This window comes from Callorhinus ursinus, unplaced genomic scaffold (genome assembly GCF_003265705.2).
Source record: "Callorhinus ursinus isolate GAN/ISIS: 27379988/994484 unplaced genomic scaffold, GSC_fseal_2.0 scaffold30, whole genome shotgun sequence".
Lineage (NCBI taxonomy): Eukaryota > Metazoa > Chordata > Mammalia > Carnivora > Otariidae > Callorhinus > Callorhinus ursinus.
In genome coordinates, this window is record NW_027397092.1 from 757,573 (window position 1) to 773,937 (window position 16,365).

The 16,365-nt window shown below is 41.1% G+C and overlaps 1 protein-coding gene across 1 annotated transcript in view; it reads left to right on the forward strand.

Annotated features, from left to right (window-relative positions):
• The window catches only part of KCNN2 (potassium calcium-activated channel subfamily N member 2), a 142,845-nt gene extending 127,587 nt beyond the window's left edge, over positions 1–15,258 (forward strand). The window contains exons 6-8 of the mRNA XM_025860920.2: positions 4,954–5,081; positions 11,373–11,442; positions 14,657–15,258. Of these exons, the coding sequence (XP_025716705.2) occupies positions 4,954–5,081; positions 11,373–11,442; positions 14,657–14,947 (489 nt within the window). The 3' untranslated portion in view covers positions 14,948–15,258. The remainder of the gene's footprint in view (positions 1–4,953; positions 5,082–11,372; positions 11,443–14,656) is intronic.
• Positions 15,259–16,365: the final 1,107 nt, after the last annotated feature.

Here is a 16,365-nt window from a genome sequence, read left to right on the forward strand (position 1 = left end):
GTTATGTGCCTTCCTCTTAAATTCAGAAAGAGTGGGAAGCACTGCCCCAAAATAAGTCTCTGAAGGGAGAGGCAAGAGGAAAAAGGACAAAGAAATGGACGTTTCTTCTTTAAGAATCACAGTAGTCAAAAGCAAAGGAAAACTATAAACAAAGTACCCTTTAGACAGTGCTTTAATAACTGTCTCTATCTAGGTTTGAGCAAAGCAAAGTTTCAATTAAAAGTCCATCCGCTTTAAGGGCTTTTGTGGTTTATCAAGTATTGTTGCACTTAAAAATATTGTTCACCTTGCTACCTGTGGCTTTTTTTTTTTTTTTTATCATTACCTGTAAGTCGGCAATAGAACATTTCATATCCTTTCTACCTGTGAAGATGCTTTTAAGGCATCTGGGTAAGTACCATCATTACCTTCAATAGTATTATTGCTTTTAGGGCCTTTGTGTTCTCAAAATACCTGATTATTAATATGCCTGTCAAAATGCTTCTGATAAAAGATTTTCAGAGCAAATGTTCATGTTTTCCTTTTTTTTCTCTCATTTTTTGATGTACAGAAAAGAAGTTCTATTTCACAGTGGCTTTGGCCCATTAATTGGCACTAGAATTATTACAGCTACAGTTGTGGGGGGTCATATCTATGATCTCCCCCTAGCAACTATCACAGTATCTAACATGTGATAGACACTTAATAAATGTGTTGAATTAGTAATTGGAAATTAATTAGGGAAGACCTGGTGAGATCATAGGTCTCTTCTGTAACCTGTATACCCTTCTTATCCAAAGGGTCCTTTGGTGGATAAGTATGTATCTGTGGTTCATGATTAGAAGTTTTTATGATGCAAAGTATATACTACGTTATCAAATAATTAGTACCACCTATGCCCAAAGCACTGTGCTAGGGGACACAAAGATTAGTGTCAACACCCATGCCTCTCTGAGAGTCTGTAAATGCCCCCGAAGGGCAGGAGGGAGCTCCAGGGTTACATTGCGAGATAACTGTATGGCAGGGTTCTTAACTTCGTTAACAAAAGAAACTTGCCCTCTAAATCTACTTCCCTTTCATCTAAACGATCACTAATGCACAGACCTACTTCCCTTCTCCAATTGGCTATCACTGCCCTGTAACAATTCCCCATTGTTCAAACCTGTGGGACACTGAGGTACTTTGTACCCTGTCTTCTCACTGTCCCCTGTCCCTTTCAGCCCTAAGAGAGGCTGGAAATACCTACTTATCCCAGGCACATGTGATCACTAGGCAGAAGGTGCATGTTTCTACTCTTGGATGTTTGTCTTGTGGCCGCCATCTTGAAAAGTACCAGTTAAATGGGATGACTTCAGAGTTTTATTCTTGTGTTTCAAAACCTACTAGGGAGTTAGAAAGGGGGACGTTACAACATAAATGCATCTGTCTCATAGTTTTTCAAAGCAGCTGTAGGGATTTCATTTTCAGATGAGGAATCATTTTCATTTTTAGCCTGTCAACTACAGTGAGCGTTTTGTGCATACAAATCCTGCCACAAAGACCTTGGGGGTGTCAACCCACCCCAATGATCTCAGAAATTGAGGTTTCCTACTCCCCTTCAGCCATTCCCCCACCATCCCAAAGAGAACAAAAAACCATTTAAAACACCTCGAGGGCAAGCAGCAAATCGCTTTTTTGAAGATTTAAGAACTTGAGGAATTTGGCATTTGCTGTTTATGGATGGGAATCCAAAGCAAAATCAGTTGTTATGTTCTCTTGCAAACATTCCTATGTTCAACCACTGTTTTACTGTCCCATCTGTTGTTTACCAAGTTTTCTAGCTTCCTCCTCTGCGTCTTGAGCTGATAAAATCAAGGAGGGGGTGTCTACCAGGTTCCCTTACCATCTTCCAGGCAGCTAAAGCCGTTCAGATAGCTGAGACCTCCCTTCGATGGCCCTTCTGTTTCTTAGTGGGGAAGGGCCTATTCCAACCCCAATTGGTGCTGACCAGTACCTTCCTACCCCTTTCCCTTTAAAAGCAAGGTCCTCAACCCTTGGCCACTTACGCAGCATCCTCACCTCTGAAACAGATGTAACGATCAGATGGAAAAGCCCTCCCAAAGGCAACTCCTACCCCTGTAAAGAAGAGAAATCTGTTTCTGTAAAAATGAAGAGCCAAGTATTTCACTGGAACACCTCTCAACTTCACTGTGGACGGTGGTGATGTTTCTTGGACACTCTGCTGGCGCTTAGCACCTAATACTTCAATCCTGTTTCTGCATGAGTGCTCTCTGTGCAGTCTGATGAATATCCAGGAGGAAGTGCATCATAAAGCAAAGTCGCTGCTAAAAGCAGTTCTAAGAAGCAAGTCATTTTCTTAACGTGGGTTCTAGCAATTCAGTTTCACTCAGAAAGAAACCTTTACAGCAGCACGAACAGGATTTGCCATCAGCTACCAAACCTGAGGCTTTCTGTGCTAAAAGTGAAAAAATACAGGTACATCCCTGCGATCATAGTTGTAATTCTAAGACTCTTCCTTATTGAAAACTAAGACCTGAAAAGGACTTTAGTAAGAATTCTACTTTTCTCATGTAGGGAAGAGAAAACTAAAGTCCTGTGAGGTTTAGCTAGTCTCCTTGACCTAACTTACTTAGTCCAAAGTCAAGAACTTAGAACCATTCCTCAAGTCCAGTTCACTGCTCGGTCTTCCCCACCACTTTGCCTTTCTTACAAAGTCGTCTTCCTCTACCCAGCCCCCTGCCCCGAAACATCCTTTATCCATCACTCAATCACTCAGAAGAATTCAATGGATCAACTTTTTTTTTTTGATTTTTTATTAGTTTCAGAGGTCCAGTTTAGTGATTGATCAGTTGCATACAACCCCCAATGCTCATTCCATCAAGAGCCCTCCTTAATGCCCATCACCCCGTTACCCCATCCCTCCAGCCACCTCCCCTCCAGCAACCCTCAGTCTGTTTCCTAGAGTTAAGAGTCTCTCATGCTTTGCCTCATGGATCAACTTCTTAGAGTAAGTCATTAATAATTAGCCTAAGTGAAACCTCTGGGTCATCACACCTTGCACTATGAGCAAGGGAGAGGCCAAACTTGGCCTTGGCTGGCCTTTATCAGGTTCCAAGAATTGTTGAAGATGCTAATCAAGAAAGTGCTTTCTTGCTCATAGTGCAAGACATGATGACCCAGAGGTTTCACTTAGGCTAATTATTAATGACTTACTCTAAGAAGTTGATCCATGAGTGCTTGCCTGGTGATGGGTATTAAAGAAGGCACATTCTGCATGGAGCACTGGGTGTTATACACAAACAACGAATCATGGAACACTATATCAAAAACTAATGATGTAATGTATGGTGATTAACATAACAATAAAAATTTAAAAAAAAAAGAAAGAAAGAAAAGTGCTTGAATATTACTAGGAAGTATTCTCACCTCCCATCAGCTACACTAGGTCTTGGCTGTGTTACTGAAACACTTACATCCTTTAGGTTTGTCTCATCCATTTGAAATGCAGTGTACTTAAATTAACCAACAAAATCACAACAACATAGACTCTGTCAGTTCGTTGAAGTGTGCTAACAGGCATACAGTTTGCTAAGTCACCCCAGGAGGGCAGAAGAATAGGGCTGCTTGGACACTGAGCAGTGGAAACGTGCCCTTCTTGTCGTTTGGCAGCCAAAAATACCAAACAGGCTTGCAAGAGACAAGATTCACCTTGGCCTTCTGGCATTTTGCCTTCCTCCAGGGAAATGAAGAACGTGGGGATAAACAATTACAATACAGGGTGGGGAAATCAGCACCTTTTTCCCCCCCTAGTGTTGCCAGACAGGTCACAAGCACCCTTGATTTCTTTAAAAAAAAAAAAAAAAACTGGTTGGGGTAGAGGTTAGCCCAGAAATAGGTCAGTACCTCCCTAATATTCCATTTTAAATGTGGTTCCAAGACAGAAACAGGTACTTTTTAACAGGCTCAGATTCAAGACACATTTTTTTTTTTTTTTTTGAGAAACAGTTACTCAACGAGCTAGAACTTACCATGATCATTCAGATGACAAATATGACCCGCCCACCCCAGCCACGTTGCAAAGGATTCTGCTCTGGAATTTATCAACTGTTGTGTTCGTTTGTTTGTTTGTTTGTTTAATTTAATTATGTTATGTTAGTCACCATACATCATTAGGTTTTTTTTGTTTTTTATTTTTTTTAATTATTATGTTATGTTAATCATTAGTTTTTGATGTAGTGATCCATGATTCATTGTTTGTGTATAACACCCAGTGTTCCATGCAGTACGTGCCCTCCTTAATACCCATCACCGGGCTAACCCATCCCCCCGCACCCCTCCCCTCTAGAACCCTCAGTTTGTTTCTCAGAGTCCATCGTCTCTCATGGTTGGTCTCTCCCTCCGATTTCCCCCCCTTCATTTTTCCCTGCTATTCCTTACGTTCCACAAATAAGTGAAACCATACGATAATTGACTCTCTCTGCTTGACTTATTTCACTTAGCATAATCTCCACCAGTCCCATCCATGTGGATGTAAAAGTTGGGTATTCATCCTTTCTGACGGCTGAGTAATAGTCCACTGTATATATGGACCACATCTTCTTTATCCATTCGTCTGTGGAAGGGCATCTCGGCTCCTTCCACAGTTTGGCTATTGCAGACATTGCTGCTATGAACGTTGGGGTGCATATGGCCCTTCTTTTCATTACATCTGTGTCTTTGGGGTAAATACCCAGGAGTGCAATTGCTGGGTCATAGGGTAGCTCTATATTTAATTTTTTGAGGCACCTCCACACCGTTTTCCAACGTGGCTATACCAACTTGCATTCCCACCAACAGTGTAAGAGGGTTCCCCTTTCTCCACAACCTCTCCAACATTTGTTGTTTCTTGCCTTGTCAATTTTTGCCATTCTAACTGGTGTAAGGTGGTATCTCAATGTGGTTTTGATTTGGATTTGTTGTTTGTTTTCTTAACAGGTGAAAAACGCAGCTGCCAATGTACTCAGGGAAACATGGCTAATTTACAAAAATACAAAGCTAGTAAAAAAGATAGATCATGCAAAAGTAAGAAAACATCAACGAAAATTCTTGCAAGCTATTCACCAGTAAGTACCATTTCTCATTTGTTGCCTTCCTGCTTGTGTAGCTCTGGGTCTAAATTCTCACACTTGGTCATTCTTCTCTCGTGAGAGAAGAAAAAAGAAAACACTGTCATATCTGTGCCCAGAAGACATTATTTGGCATTTTAGTAATTCCACAAATGAAATGCTGAGAAGATTGTCAGTTCTTTTTAGGACTAAAAAAATCATTCATTATGAGGGAGAATCGTCATTTACTGTATTAACTAAAATGTCTTCTCAGGTTCTCTCTTTAGAAACAATATTTTCAGTTGCAATTGTATTTCCTAGTATAGCTTAATCATCTAGTTTGCTGTAGGATGTTTAGTTTGTATCTACTGCAAAATCTTGACAAACATTTACTATTTTATGACCTGTCTGGATTTTTTTTTTTAACACTCTGCCAACATATTTCTGTGAAGATAGTATAGATGCTTGATTTAATACTTGCATTTTTAAATGAGTCTTTACTCAGGACTTGGGGGATTTTCTATACACTCCGTGTTCATTATAGATTTTATAGTGCCTGCAGACCTTACATTCTTCCACCATTATTCTGACTTTATCCAGACCACCATTATTCAGTTTGTTGAAGTTCTTCCCACCATTTTGTTGTAACACTGTATATAACCATCATAGACTTTTAAAGGACAAATGCCTCTGTAGTGAGTTTCAATAATGACTTGAAAGCACCAGTTTTTCTCCCTCAGGCTGGCAGCATCCTTACCGTAAGTACATTCACGTGGGCGTCCATCTTGAGGCTGCACAGCCTTGCTCTTAAGTCCATGCCATTTCTGTGTGGGGAAGAGCAGATCCGTTCCATGGGTGGGCCAGAAAAGTAGCTTTCCTCATGCAGCCTACCAGGGGAATCATGGAAAGGTGGGTCAACACACTGGGTATCCTGATGAGACAGCAAGATGTGTCTTTCTCGGAGCTGCCTAGTGCGGTAGACCAGAAAGCTCTGAAGCTGGAGTTTTCATTGTATATCCTCAGGTAGTACATACCTAGTATATTACACCGAGAGTCTCTGGGGAATCACGCAGCATTCAAGGGCTACCCTTTCACTTCTCCCTCTAACTGTGCATTTCTAAATAGCTAGCACTCACAGTGTGGACTCTGTCTAGAAATTACTACCTTAATGAGAATAAAATCCAGGCACTGTGAGATCTAAAATGGAGACTCCACACATGCAGTACAGTAGAGCCCGCCCTCATGGCTCCTCAGAGCACTTTAGTCATGTTCTTGCAGCCAGCAGCCCCAAAGTGACATCATTTCCCCTTTAGCTCTGGGATGTCACACTGGGCCCCCAACTATGCTTTTTATCCCATTGTAAGGAAAGGCTAGAATTTTAAGATAATACTCTGTCCAAGTCTGGGAATGCATAAAAGGGAAACACAGAGGGACCCCGGATCAGATCTGGCTCCCAAGAGGAAACTGCTTGCTGGAGATCACGGCTACCTTTATTAACCAAATACCACCCGCTAGGGGACTCCACATCTTGATTCCTTAAAGTTTAGACTAAGAGAGCAGGGATCCCCGGAGAGATGCTGAGCCTTCACCTCTGAGGACAGGCTGCCTCCTCAAGGGTCCCCAGGCACCCCTCTCCTGGTAGAGTGGCCATTCCTACACCCCCACAAGTGTACCACATAGAAACCCAACATTCATCCAAGATTTCTCCATACTGTGGAGAAATCACCCTTTGTACTTCTCATATTTCAATACGAACTTATATTGTTCAGGTATATTAAAAAAAAAACACACACAAAACTTACCTTTGCGTGTGTGGGCAGGTGTGGGCTGTCTACGGGTCCAGCAACCACACATGCCATTTCCTCCGGGATCGTATTTATAACCCTTTCTGTCAGTGTGATGTACCTATTAAATAGAAAATGAAATGTGAGTGGCCTTGTGTGCCATTGAGAAGTTTTTATATAACTGTTGGAAAAACTGCTTTGATGGTTTCTGTAATAATTTTGTAGCCACATGTGAATGGTGGGTATTTATATTTTTATCTGTCTTGTCACAAAATGCACTCATGCTTCAATCTTGGGGCAGGTGGGGGCAGCTTAGGGGTGTTCACTATAAATTTTTTTCAACTTTGCTGCAGGTTTGAAAATTTTTATAGTATGTCAGAAAAAATTATTGGGAGAAGCGAAATTGAAAAATTGCACCTAAGCAATCGTTAGATTGCTAGAAGGTGCACGGATCCACTCTTAAGGGGTTCGAGGTATAGCTTACATGGGCCTTCCAGAATCCTGCTCTGGGATAGCATAACAGAGGAAACCATTCATGATTCTTTTGCTTCTTGCAGGCATTTCTCATTCTGTTTCTTCAGTAGCAACAACGTAGTTCTAAAGTAGATCAGCTTCGAGCCATGCAAATGTTCTAAATTGTTTTATAACTTAGTCTTGGGGTTATCTGATTTCCTCTGAGGTGGGAGGGTACTTATACTTTGTAAAAAAAAAAAATTTTAAGGTAGAACTGGACATTTATATGGGCTGGGTTTTGGCTAGATTATTCTAATCATGCCTAATCTCTCATTTTAAGTGAGTGAGTGAAGTCATGCAGGAAAGCACACAGGGCTCGATTCTTCAGGGCAAGACTCCCATTGCCCACTATTCAGACACAGATTTACAATTTCATTGGCTAGAGCTCTGCTGGCCTCTCCCATCCTCTGATTTGTCCTGAGAGCTTTTCCGGAGCTCGATCTGGACTCCCCTCTTCCCAGCGTCTCTCTCTAACACATGGCCTCCCTAGTCTCCAGTAGATGCCTGCTTCTCCAGGCTCTGTCCTCTTTCCAGTAACAGATCTGTCTTTAGGGATCATCACTTAGTGCCAGGAAGCATTCTGTGCCTGTAGACCTTTGAGCACTTTTTCTGGTATCGGCATTAACTCTTTTAAAGTGTATCATTCTTCTATCTATCTCAACTACAGACCCAGCAATCAATCAACATTAACTTGTTCTTGGAGCCGAGAAATTCAGTAAACAGAATTTCTCTGATGCTGAGCTTTTGGATTACCCACCTTTCAGAAAGCCAGGCTTCTGAACAGCCCCAACTCGGAGTGTATGTACCCCCTCCAAGAAACACTGACATTATAATCCCATTATTGAGACTACTGTCCCTATGACATTCATATTAGGCCAAAATGGGTCTTGTAGTTCACTTGTACATCGAGTATCGAAGAGGCCATAATGACCTGGTAGAGGTTCTTCCTTCTGAACCTTCATTCTGGAGAAAGCGCTGCGTTTCAGGTGAGGCAGTCTCTCAGCAGTGAAGGATGCTAATATAATTGAACAGTGTTTTTTTGTGATCACTGTGCCAAAATCCTGCAGAACCTTAACAGGATCTTTCCGCCAATGAATCGAGCCCCCTGTGCACAATTGAACACCACGCTGTTTTGTTCCAGAATATTTTACAGTTTCTTTTCTTTTGTTTTGTCTTTTTATTTCAACAAAATGAAAATAGAGCTCGGAAGTAAGTTGTGTGAGCCGCTCCCCTCAACATTTGCAGAATTTTCTACCGGCTGCATGCACCCAAGTGGATCCTTTATTTGTGAATTTTAGTAGTCTGATTGCTGCTATGGAAATGTGATCCAAAATCATGATCTTTTCCTGTGATAAGTGAAGTTCACAAGGAAGAAGTCAACATATGTTCCTTATTCTTCTTTTGAGGGGCGGGGGGAAGGGAAGTAAAACACACACCTTTTACCTTTTATTCTGACAGCTGAAGCTTTAAGTAGGCTTTTTTCTGCCAGTTCTATGGTTCAGGCAGTCTCAGAAGCAGCAAGGCAAGATGATTTAAGTGCAAGTAGCTCAGGGGATTCCAATCAAATAGGCTGCTCTATGTCAGCTTTCCGGATTAGTGGAAAAGAAAATGGGCAAAATTCTACTGTCAGAAACATAATATAGGAATTCAAGAGAAGCAAGTTAGGCTTCACTGTTTGGAAGACAGAGTACTAACCTCAGCGAAGGGACCAGCACTCTGGCCCTTGCGCGGGGACCGGCCAAGCTCAGGACTTTGCCTGCACTCACTAGCTGCTCAGGCTTCTGATCTGGTTCCCCAAACTTGGGTCATTCACATGCCGACTCTCCTATTATTTAAATCTGAAAACAAAGCTTGATGTAAGTCTCTATCACAAAATGGCTAAAAAACAAAACCAAAAACAAACCAAAATGAAAAAACAAAAAACCATTCCCAGCAAAGAGAGGTAAAGGCAGCATCAGCCAACAACTGCAACACTGGCGTTGAAGTCTAGCCACGGACTGTTGCCTGCAGAAAGCTCTCAGCTGAAATCCTGCTCTCTCTTTTTTCAGAAAGGAGAGACTAGCAGGTGTTGGGAGATAAAAACAGGATAGGACCAGCCTGAGACATTTTTCCTGTAATAATCATGAATTGGAAGAGAATTAAAGAGAACTGTCTCTCCATCTGGTTTAGTATTTAAGGTCTTCTTGTTTGCGTGTCACTTAGCCATCTAGAACACCTCTGCTGATATAAATCCAGCACTTCAGAACCACTGTCCTCACCTAACCCTATTTGTTTCCTCCATTAAGAAACTGAAGGTCAAATTAGGGCCAGGGAGAATGGAGTCCATGTCTGGCCCCTTTGTTCTCTCTAGTACATTTCTATAGAATGACCCCACACATGTTTCAAGGGTTTTTTTGTTTTGTTTTGTTTTGTTTTGGGTTTTTTTGGCAGGGGGAGGGAAGGGACTTGTTTTTTAAAAGGCAGACATCAAGAACCGTAATCCTTGTAACTACTTAGAGAAACCTATCTCAACAACGTGTTAGATTTAAATACATATTTGTAAGTTTCTTTTACACTTAAACATATTCCATCTCTAGAATAGCACAGAAAGGAGCCAATTAACTGAGTTCCAAGCATTCTAATAGAGAAACACAGACTTGCAATGATATGTTATAACCTTAAGCTGTTTTGGATGGTTAAATACCGTGTTATAGGCAGGTGTCAGTTAAACCCATACTGGCAGAAGGAACTCTATCTTCACTGTCAAGCAGATTTGGGGACATATTGGCTATCGTAGTTTCAAAACAAAATCACTGCGCATCATGAACATTCGTTGCAAAAATCTCCCTGGCAGTAAAATCTTGCCCTGTGAATTTTTTATCCCTTTTTTGTAATTACCTTTCATTTAAATTGGGAAATTATCAAGATGACTCTCCAACATCAACACTGTACTTTACAAACAACATGTCATCAAGGCAAAAAGGTTAGCATGGACTTTTTTTTTCTTTTTTTTTTTTTTAACTAGTAGCTGAGAGAGACTTGCTCCTCTCCTGGAGCATGGCTTTGAATGCTTTGAATCGTTGGCTTAAAGAACAACAAACCACTTGTCTCTTGTTGGAAAATCTTGATTTCTTGGTACAGAGTAAGCAATGAATAAATATTTTTTTAAATATTATAGTAAATAAGTTAAGGAATAGTAAGAGTTGTCATTCAGAAAGATTAAAAAAAAAAAACCAGTGGTTGTTTGACTGTCAATCAGATATAGGCAATGATATTTCAAAGTATCTAAAAGTAACTTTACGAGTAGCAGTCCCATCTGTCAGACATTTTAATTGTCCGCTGACTTTTATCTACAAGAAAAAATTAAGGGAAATTCTCCCAAGGAAATGGTCTGGCTTCCCTTCAAATTCATGGCAGTTTAAGATAAAAGTCAAGGGAAACACAAGGAAGAATAAGAGAATTATGTGTTTTGAGTTATCTTGCTGCTGGTTGAATAAAAGCTTTATTTTTGCTAATGAGAATCTCACTTATCACTGTGTTCCATCAGGTTCAAATACCTAACCCAATCCATCTCCAGCTGAACAGGGCTATGCCCCGTATCTAGTCATGTAGGCATAGGAAGGTGCTCACTGCTCCAACATTGATGAAATTGTCGTCGCTTTGCCTATTTCTTCCTATGTCTATTTGAAACGATACTGGGATTTTTAAGGAATGTTTTGACTTTTCTCATATGGTTAAATCCTTATGAGCCTTTCTCCGTTCAACTTTTAACTCCCTGGTAAATAGCTGTCCTAAGGACACCTCATCTCTCTCTCTCTCTCTCTTTCTCTCTCTCTCCTTTCCTTTTTTGCGGTGTTGGGGAAGCATGCTTCTCATTGTACCAGATACATAACCAGTTTGGACTTGACCCCAAATATTCAAGGCATTATCCATGCAGTTCTTTGCTCTTGTCGATTTTATGCATGCTCTTTGGAAGGCGTATGAGAGCAGTAGAAAGGAAGGAGCCCTTCTGACTTCAGATTCTGTCTTTTAGATTAAGAAGTGTAAAGATGGAGCAGAGGAAACTGAATGACCAAGCCAATACCTTGGTGGACCTGGCCAAGGTAAGCTTGGGGTCTCAGCCCTCGTGATGAGGTCTGTTGGAATGAAGCACTGCACAGTAACTGATCGTGCTTTGGGAGGAGGACACCCCAGACTTGCTTAACGCATCAAGCCAACAAACCACCCTAAACCCGATGACCCGACTTAAGAGAATTTTCCTAAAACTCTTCCTTCATATGCTCTTTCCCTACATAAATTATTCAACCCCCTTTCTAAAAGCCCTCCCACTTATAGGGACTTGAAAATACGTAAGAAACATAAGTGGAATATGAGACAATACCATTGGGTTTCATATTTGTCATTCAGTCTCATCCCTCTGAGAGCAGAACTACATTCTGGGTTTGACTGTGACGTTCAGGGCTACAGAGGGCTCATTAATAAAATTATTTTTCTATTTTAAGCTCACTCAGAAGACTGCAGTGTTGAAATTAAAAAAAAATACAAGAAATTACATCATAACATGAGAATCATCTTTCCAAAAAAAGAATCAGTTTTTATAATTTAGGATTGTTTTTTCATTATTTAAAAGATCATAGTACTTTTTAAAAAGTACATTAATGGTCCCTTGATTCTTCTGTCACACTCACAAGATTTATCCAGTTGATTTTTGGTTGTTCCTCTCAAGTCAACTCCACTTTAAAAATATGAATATTTGGGGGGTGGGGGGATGGGTTAGCCTGGTGATGGGTATTAAAGAGGGCACGTTCTGCGTGGAGCACTGGGTGTTATGCACAAACAATGAATCATGGAACACTACATCCAAAACTAATGATGTAATGTATGGTGATTAACATAACAATAAAAAATTTTTTAAAAAATGAATATTTGCCGACAATGACAACCTACCATTTTCCTGAGCTAATTCCAAAGGAGGCATCATGTGGAAGTTCTCAACTTTTTTTTTTTTTTTAAGATTTTATTTATTTGACAGAGAGAAAGACAGCCAGAGACGGAACACAAGCAGGGGGAGTGGGAGTGGGAGAGGGAGAAGCAGGCTTCCTGCCGAGCAGGGAGCCCGATGCGGGGGCTCGATCCCAGGCTGGGATCATGACCTGAGCCAAAGACAGACACTTAACGACTGAGCCACCCAGGCTCCCCAGTTCTCAACCTTTTAACACGAATGCTTTCAAAGGGGCAACTCTCTCTCTAGGGGCACCTGGGTGATTCAGTCGGTTAAGCATTGGACTTTTGACTCTGGCCCGGGTCATAATCTCAGCGTCGTGAGATCAAGCCCTGCTTTGGGCTCTGCACTCAGCAGGGAGTCTGTTGGAGATTCTCTCTCTCCCTCTTCCCCTCCCTGCGCATGTTCGCTCTCTCAAAACAAATAAATAAATCTTTAAAAAAATAATAAAAAACTAAAGGGGCAACTCTCCGTTGGATCTGTACATCCTGTTGTTTGTCTTTTATAAAGCCTCCAGTATCACTAGGAAAATTACACCTATTTATTCTAGCCTTATGAAATAACACAACTACATCATATTTGTCTTACTGTCTATCAATAACACATGCAATATAAATATGTAAAAATTGAATATTTGAGGCCTTATAAATAGAAGGTAAGTGAAGAATTCAATGACTTACCCCCGGGAGAGCATATGTCATGCACTGAAGGTGGGCAGCACACATGAGACTCGAAAATGTTCTCAATTAATATTTACACACGTGGCTCTCAAGTAGACACGTCTTGAATGAAGATGGGGCAGACTCTTTCTTACATCACTCCAAGGCCAAATGATAAAAAAAATTGGGTAAATAAAGCAGACCACTTGGAAATAATACAAGATATAACATTTTACTATATATAATTAATATTACAAATCTGTACTATATAGTGTCACTTCAGGAGTCTACCTATAAGGCAGGATGCTCACAGATATACGCTGTGCTATTTCTTTCAAATTATTTCTTGAGCACCATGCTTATTATTACAGCTACAGAGCTGTTGTGTCTTAAGGGTTCAGTATTTTCTGAGTGAATTGGATGTCGCTCCCATATTCTCAAGACTATGTAGTAAAAAAATAAAGTTAACATGCTCTGTCTCCATGACCAACCTCAGACTAGGTGCCTGTGTCCTGAATAGTAACTCTCTTAATCGGTTCATTTAGCATCATTAAGAGGTTATTAAGCAGGTAAGAGCACATTTAATAGAGGGAAATGAGATAGAGGGATGGACAGCTTCAACAAATGTTTTGAAACTTGGGAAAAGCAGCAATGGAAGGGGATTCATGTGCCCCTCCCTCCCTTCTTCCTGGTCTCTCAGTTCCCTCCAGAAACATAACTGGGAGTCCAAGTTATGAAAAGCCTCTCATCAAGACAATTTCAAGATTCGCTAGAGACCAAAAAGCATTTTCCTCTTTCAAACCACTCAGCTCTGATAAACCACAGGGTAGACTGGTAACTTAATCTCCCCCCAATTTTTTACCTCTCAAAGTGCTATTTTACCCAACGGAGAGCCTGTAATTTGAAACCTAGGGCCACAAAAGATCGTTCAGAATTTTTTCCTGCTTTAAGTTACTAAATTACTTGACCAAATTAGTTTGTCCTAAACTTCCTTCATATTCCACCTTCAAAATTTTTGCTACATTCCAGTACCTTCTGTATACTATTATTATTCTTTAAATCGGCTTCATTTTAAAAATTACCCTTGCCCTAATAAATATTACATGTTGCAAAACGAATGTGATGTGCTAACTTTTGTAACTGCTATTAAGAAATCTACAAAAATATTAAATCACAACTTTGTCTCGACACCACCAAAAATCACAGGGCATACCACCAGCAAACCTGTATGACATTTTCTGCAACTGGATCAGGTTAAGGCCTAAGGTCTTACAGAGTTTTAGGAGGGGGAGGGCGTGGTGGGGAAGGGAGAGAATCTTAAGCAGGCTCTCCATCCAGTGCAGAGCCCAAGGTGTGGGGCTCGAGCTCATGACCCTGAGATCACAAACTGAGCCAAACTCAAGAGTCGGAGGCTCAACCGACGGAGCCACCCAGGGGCCCCAAAGATCCCACACTTCTAAATCCTGGCATCGAACAGACATCCTAAATCTGCTTTGCAAAGTCAAGTGCTCCATTAGCTGATGCCCCTATTTCTTTGTGTGCCACCAAAAGGAATCCAACCCTCAGACTTGGGAGAGTTGACGGTTTGCTTCCAGGGCCGGTGTCCTGACACCGTAGTCCTTGGTTTCCTTATCTGTCTCCCACCCTGTTTTGTAGACCCAGAACATCATGTACGACATGATCTCCGACCTAAATGAACGGAGCGAAGACTTTGAGAAGAGGATCGTTACCGTGGAGACAAAACTAGAGACTCTGATTGGCAGCATCCACGCCCTCCCCGGGCTCATCAGCCAGACCATCAGGCAACAGCAGAGAGATTTCATCGAGGCTCAGATGGAGAACTATGACAAGCACGTCACCTACGACAATGCCGAGCGGTCCCGGTCCTCGTCCAGGAGACGGCGGTCTTCCTCCACAGCGCCACCAACTTCATCAGAGAGTAGCTAGAAGAGAATCAGTCAACCACAAAATAAGACTTTTTGCCATCATATGGTCAATATTTTAGCTTTTATTGTAAAGCCCCTATGGTTCTAATCAGCGTTATCCGGGTTCTGATGTCAGAATCCTGGGAACCTGACACTAAGTTTTAGGCCAAAATGAGTGAAAACTCTTTTTCTTTTCCTTTCAGATGCACAAGGAATGCACCTATTATTGCTATATAGATTGTTCCTCCTGTAATTTCACTAACTTTTTATTCATGCACTTCAAACAAACTTTACTACTACATTATATGATATATAATAAAAAAAAAGTTAATTTCTGCACATACTTGTTTGGTCACTTGACATTTCTAAAGGTTCACTTCTCGCATTGTTTTCAAGCTAAGATGACTGGTTATCACCTGATACGTGTTGATAACTTTCATTACCCAGAGTCTGGCTGGTTGGAAGAAGACTTTCAATCACTCTGTACTCCATTCACTAAGATGCTCCCCCATCACGAAGTGTTACAGTCACATTCATTTGACACGGGCAGCTTACTATTCTTTTTGAGTTTACAGTGTCTAGTTTCTAATTGCATTTATTTCCAAATTATCTGGAAGGAGGACCTGTTACATCAAAGCGTATATGTAGACCAGGGGCACACAGATGCTTTCTAGAATTATTTTATTCCCAGTTTACCAGGAAATGTATTTATTTATTTATTTAAAAGATTTTATTTATTTATTTGAGAGAGAGAATGAGATAGACCATGAGAGGGGGGAAGGTTAGAGGGAGAAGCAGACTCCTTGCTGAGCAGGGAGCCCGATGCGGGACTCGATCCCGGGACTCCAGGATCATGACCTGAGCCGAAGGCAGTCGCTTAACCAACTGAGCCACCCAGGGGCCCAGGAAATATATTTAAAGAAAGTGTCAGGGGTACACTACTGTCTGTGAACTGATATTGAAGACTTTTTGCTCTAAACCAGTTATTTCATCTTTTCCCTTATATTTGTTTATTATGGGAGGCCTGTGATGCGCTTGGTTTGGATTCCATGCGTATTCATACACGCATCTGTTTGCATAGTCCCTAACAGCATAATGGACATAAATGAGCCTAACTCAACATGTCCATTATCACCTGGCAAATGGTCCCCTCTTAGTCTCTACTTGTGTATTTGGTACAAGGAAGTAAATGGCACCTTGTCAATTTCATGAGTTCTATCGCACTTGTTTCATAGGTGGTTAAGATCAGTTGCAGGGAAAGGGAACAGGGTGGTTAAATGTGGCCAGCACATCTCTTTCCAAATTTACTTTAAGAATTGACTGGGTCTAGAGGGGATAGCAGTGTGGAATTCTCTCACCTGCTCATGGTCTCCAGAGCCTACCGGAAGAGCTGATCTACAGTAGCAGGGCTAACACATCACAACTGTAAGGCACGATTTA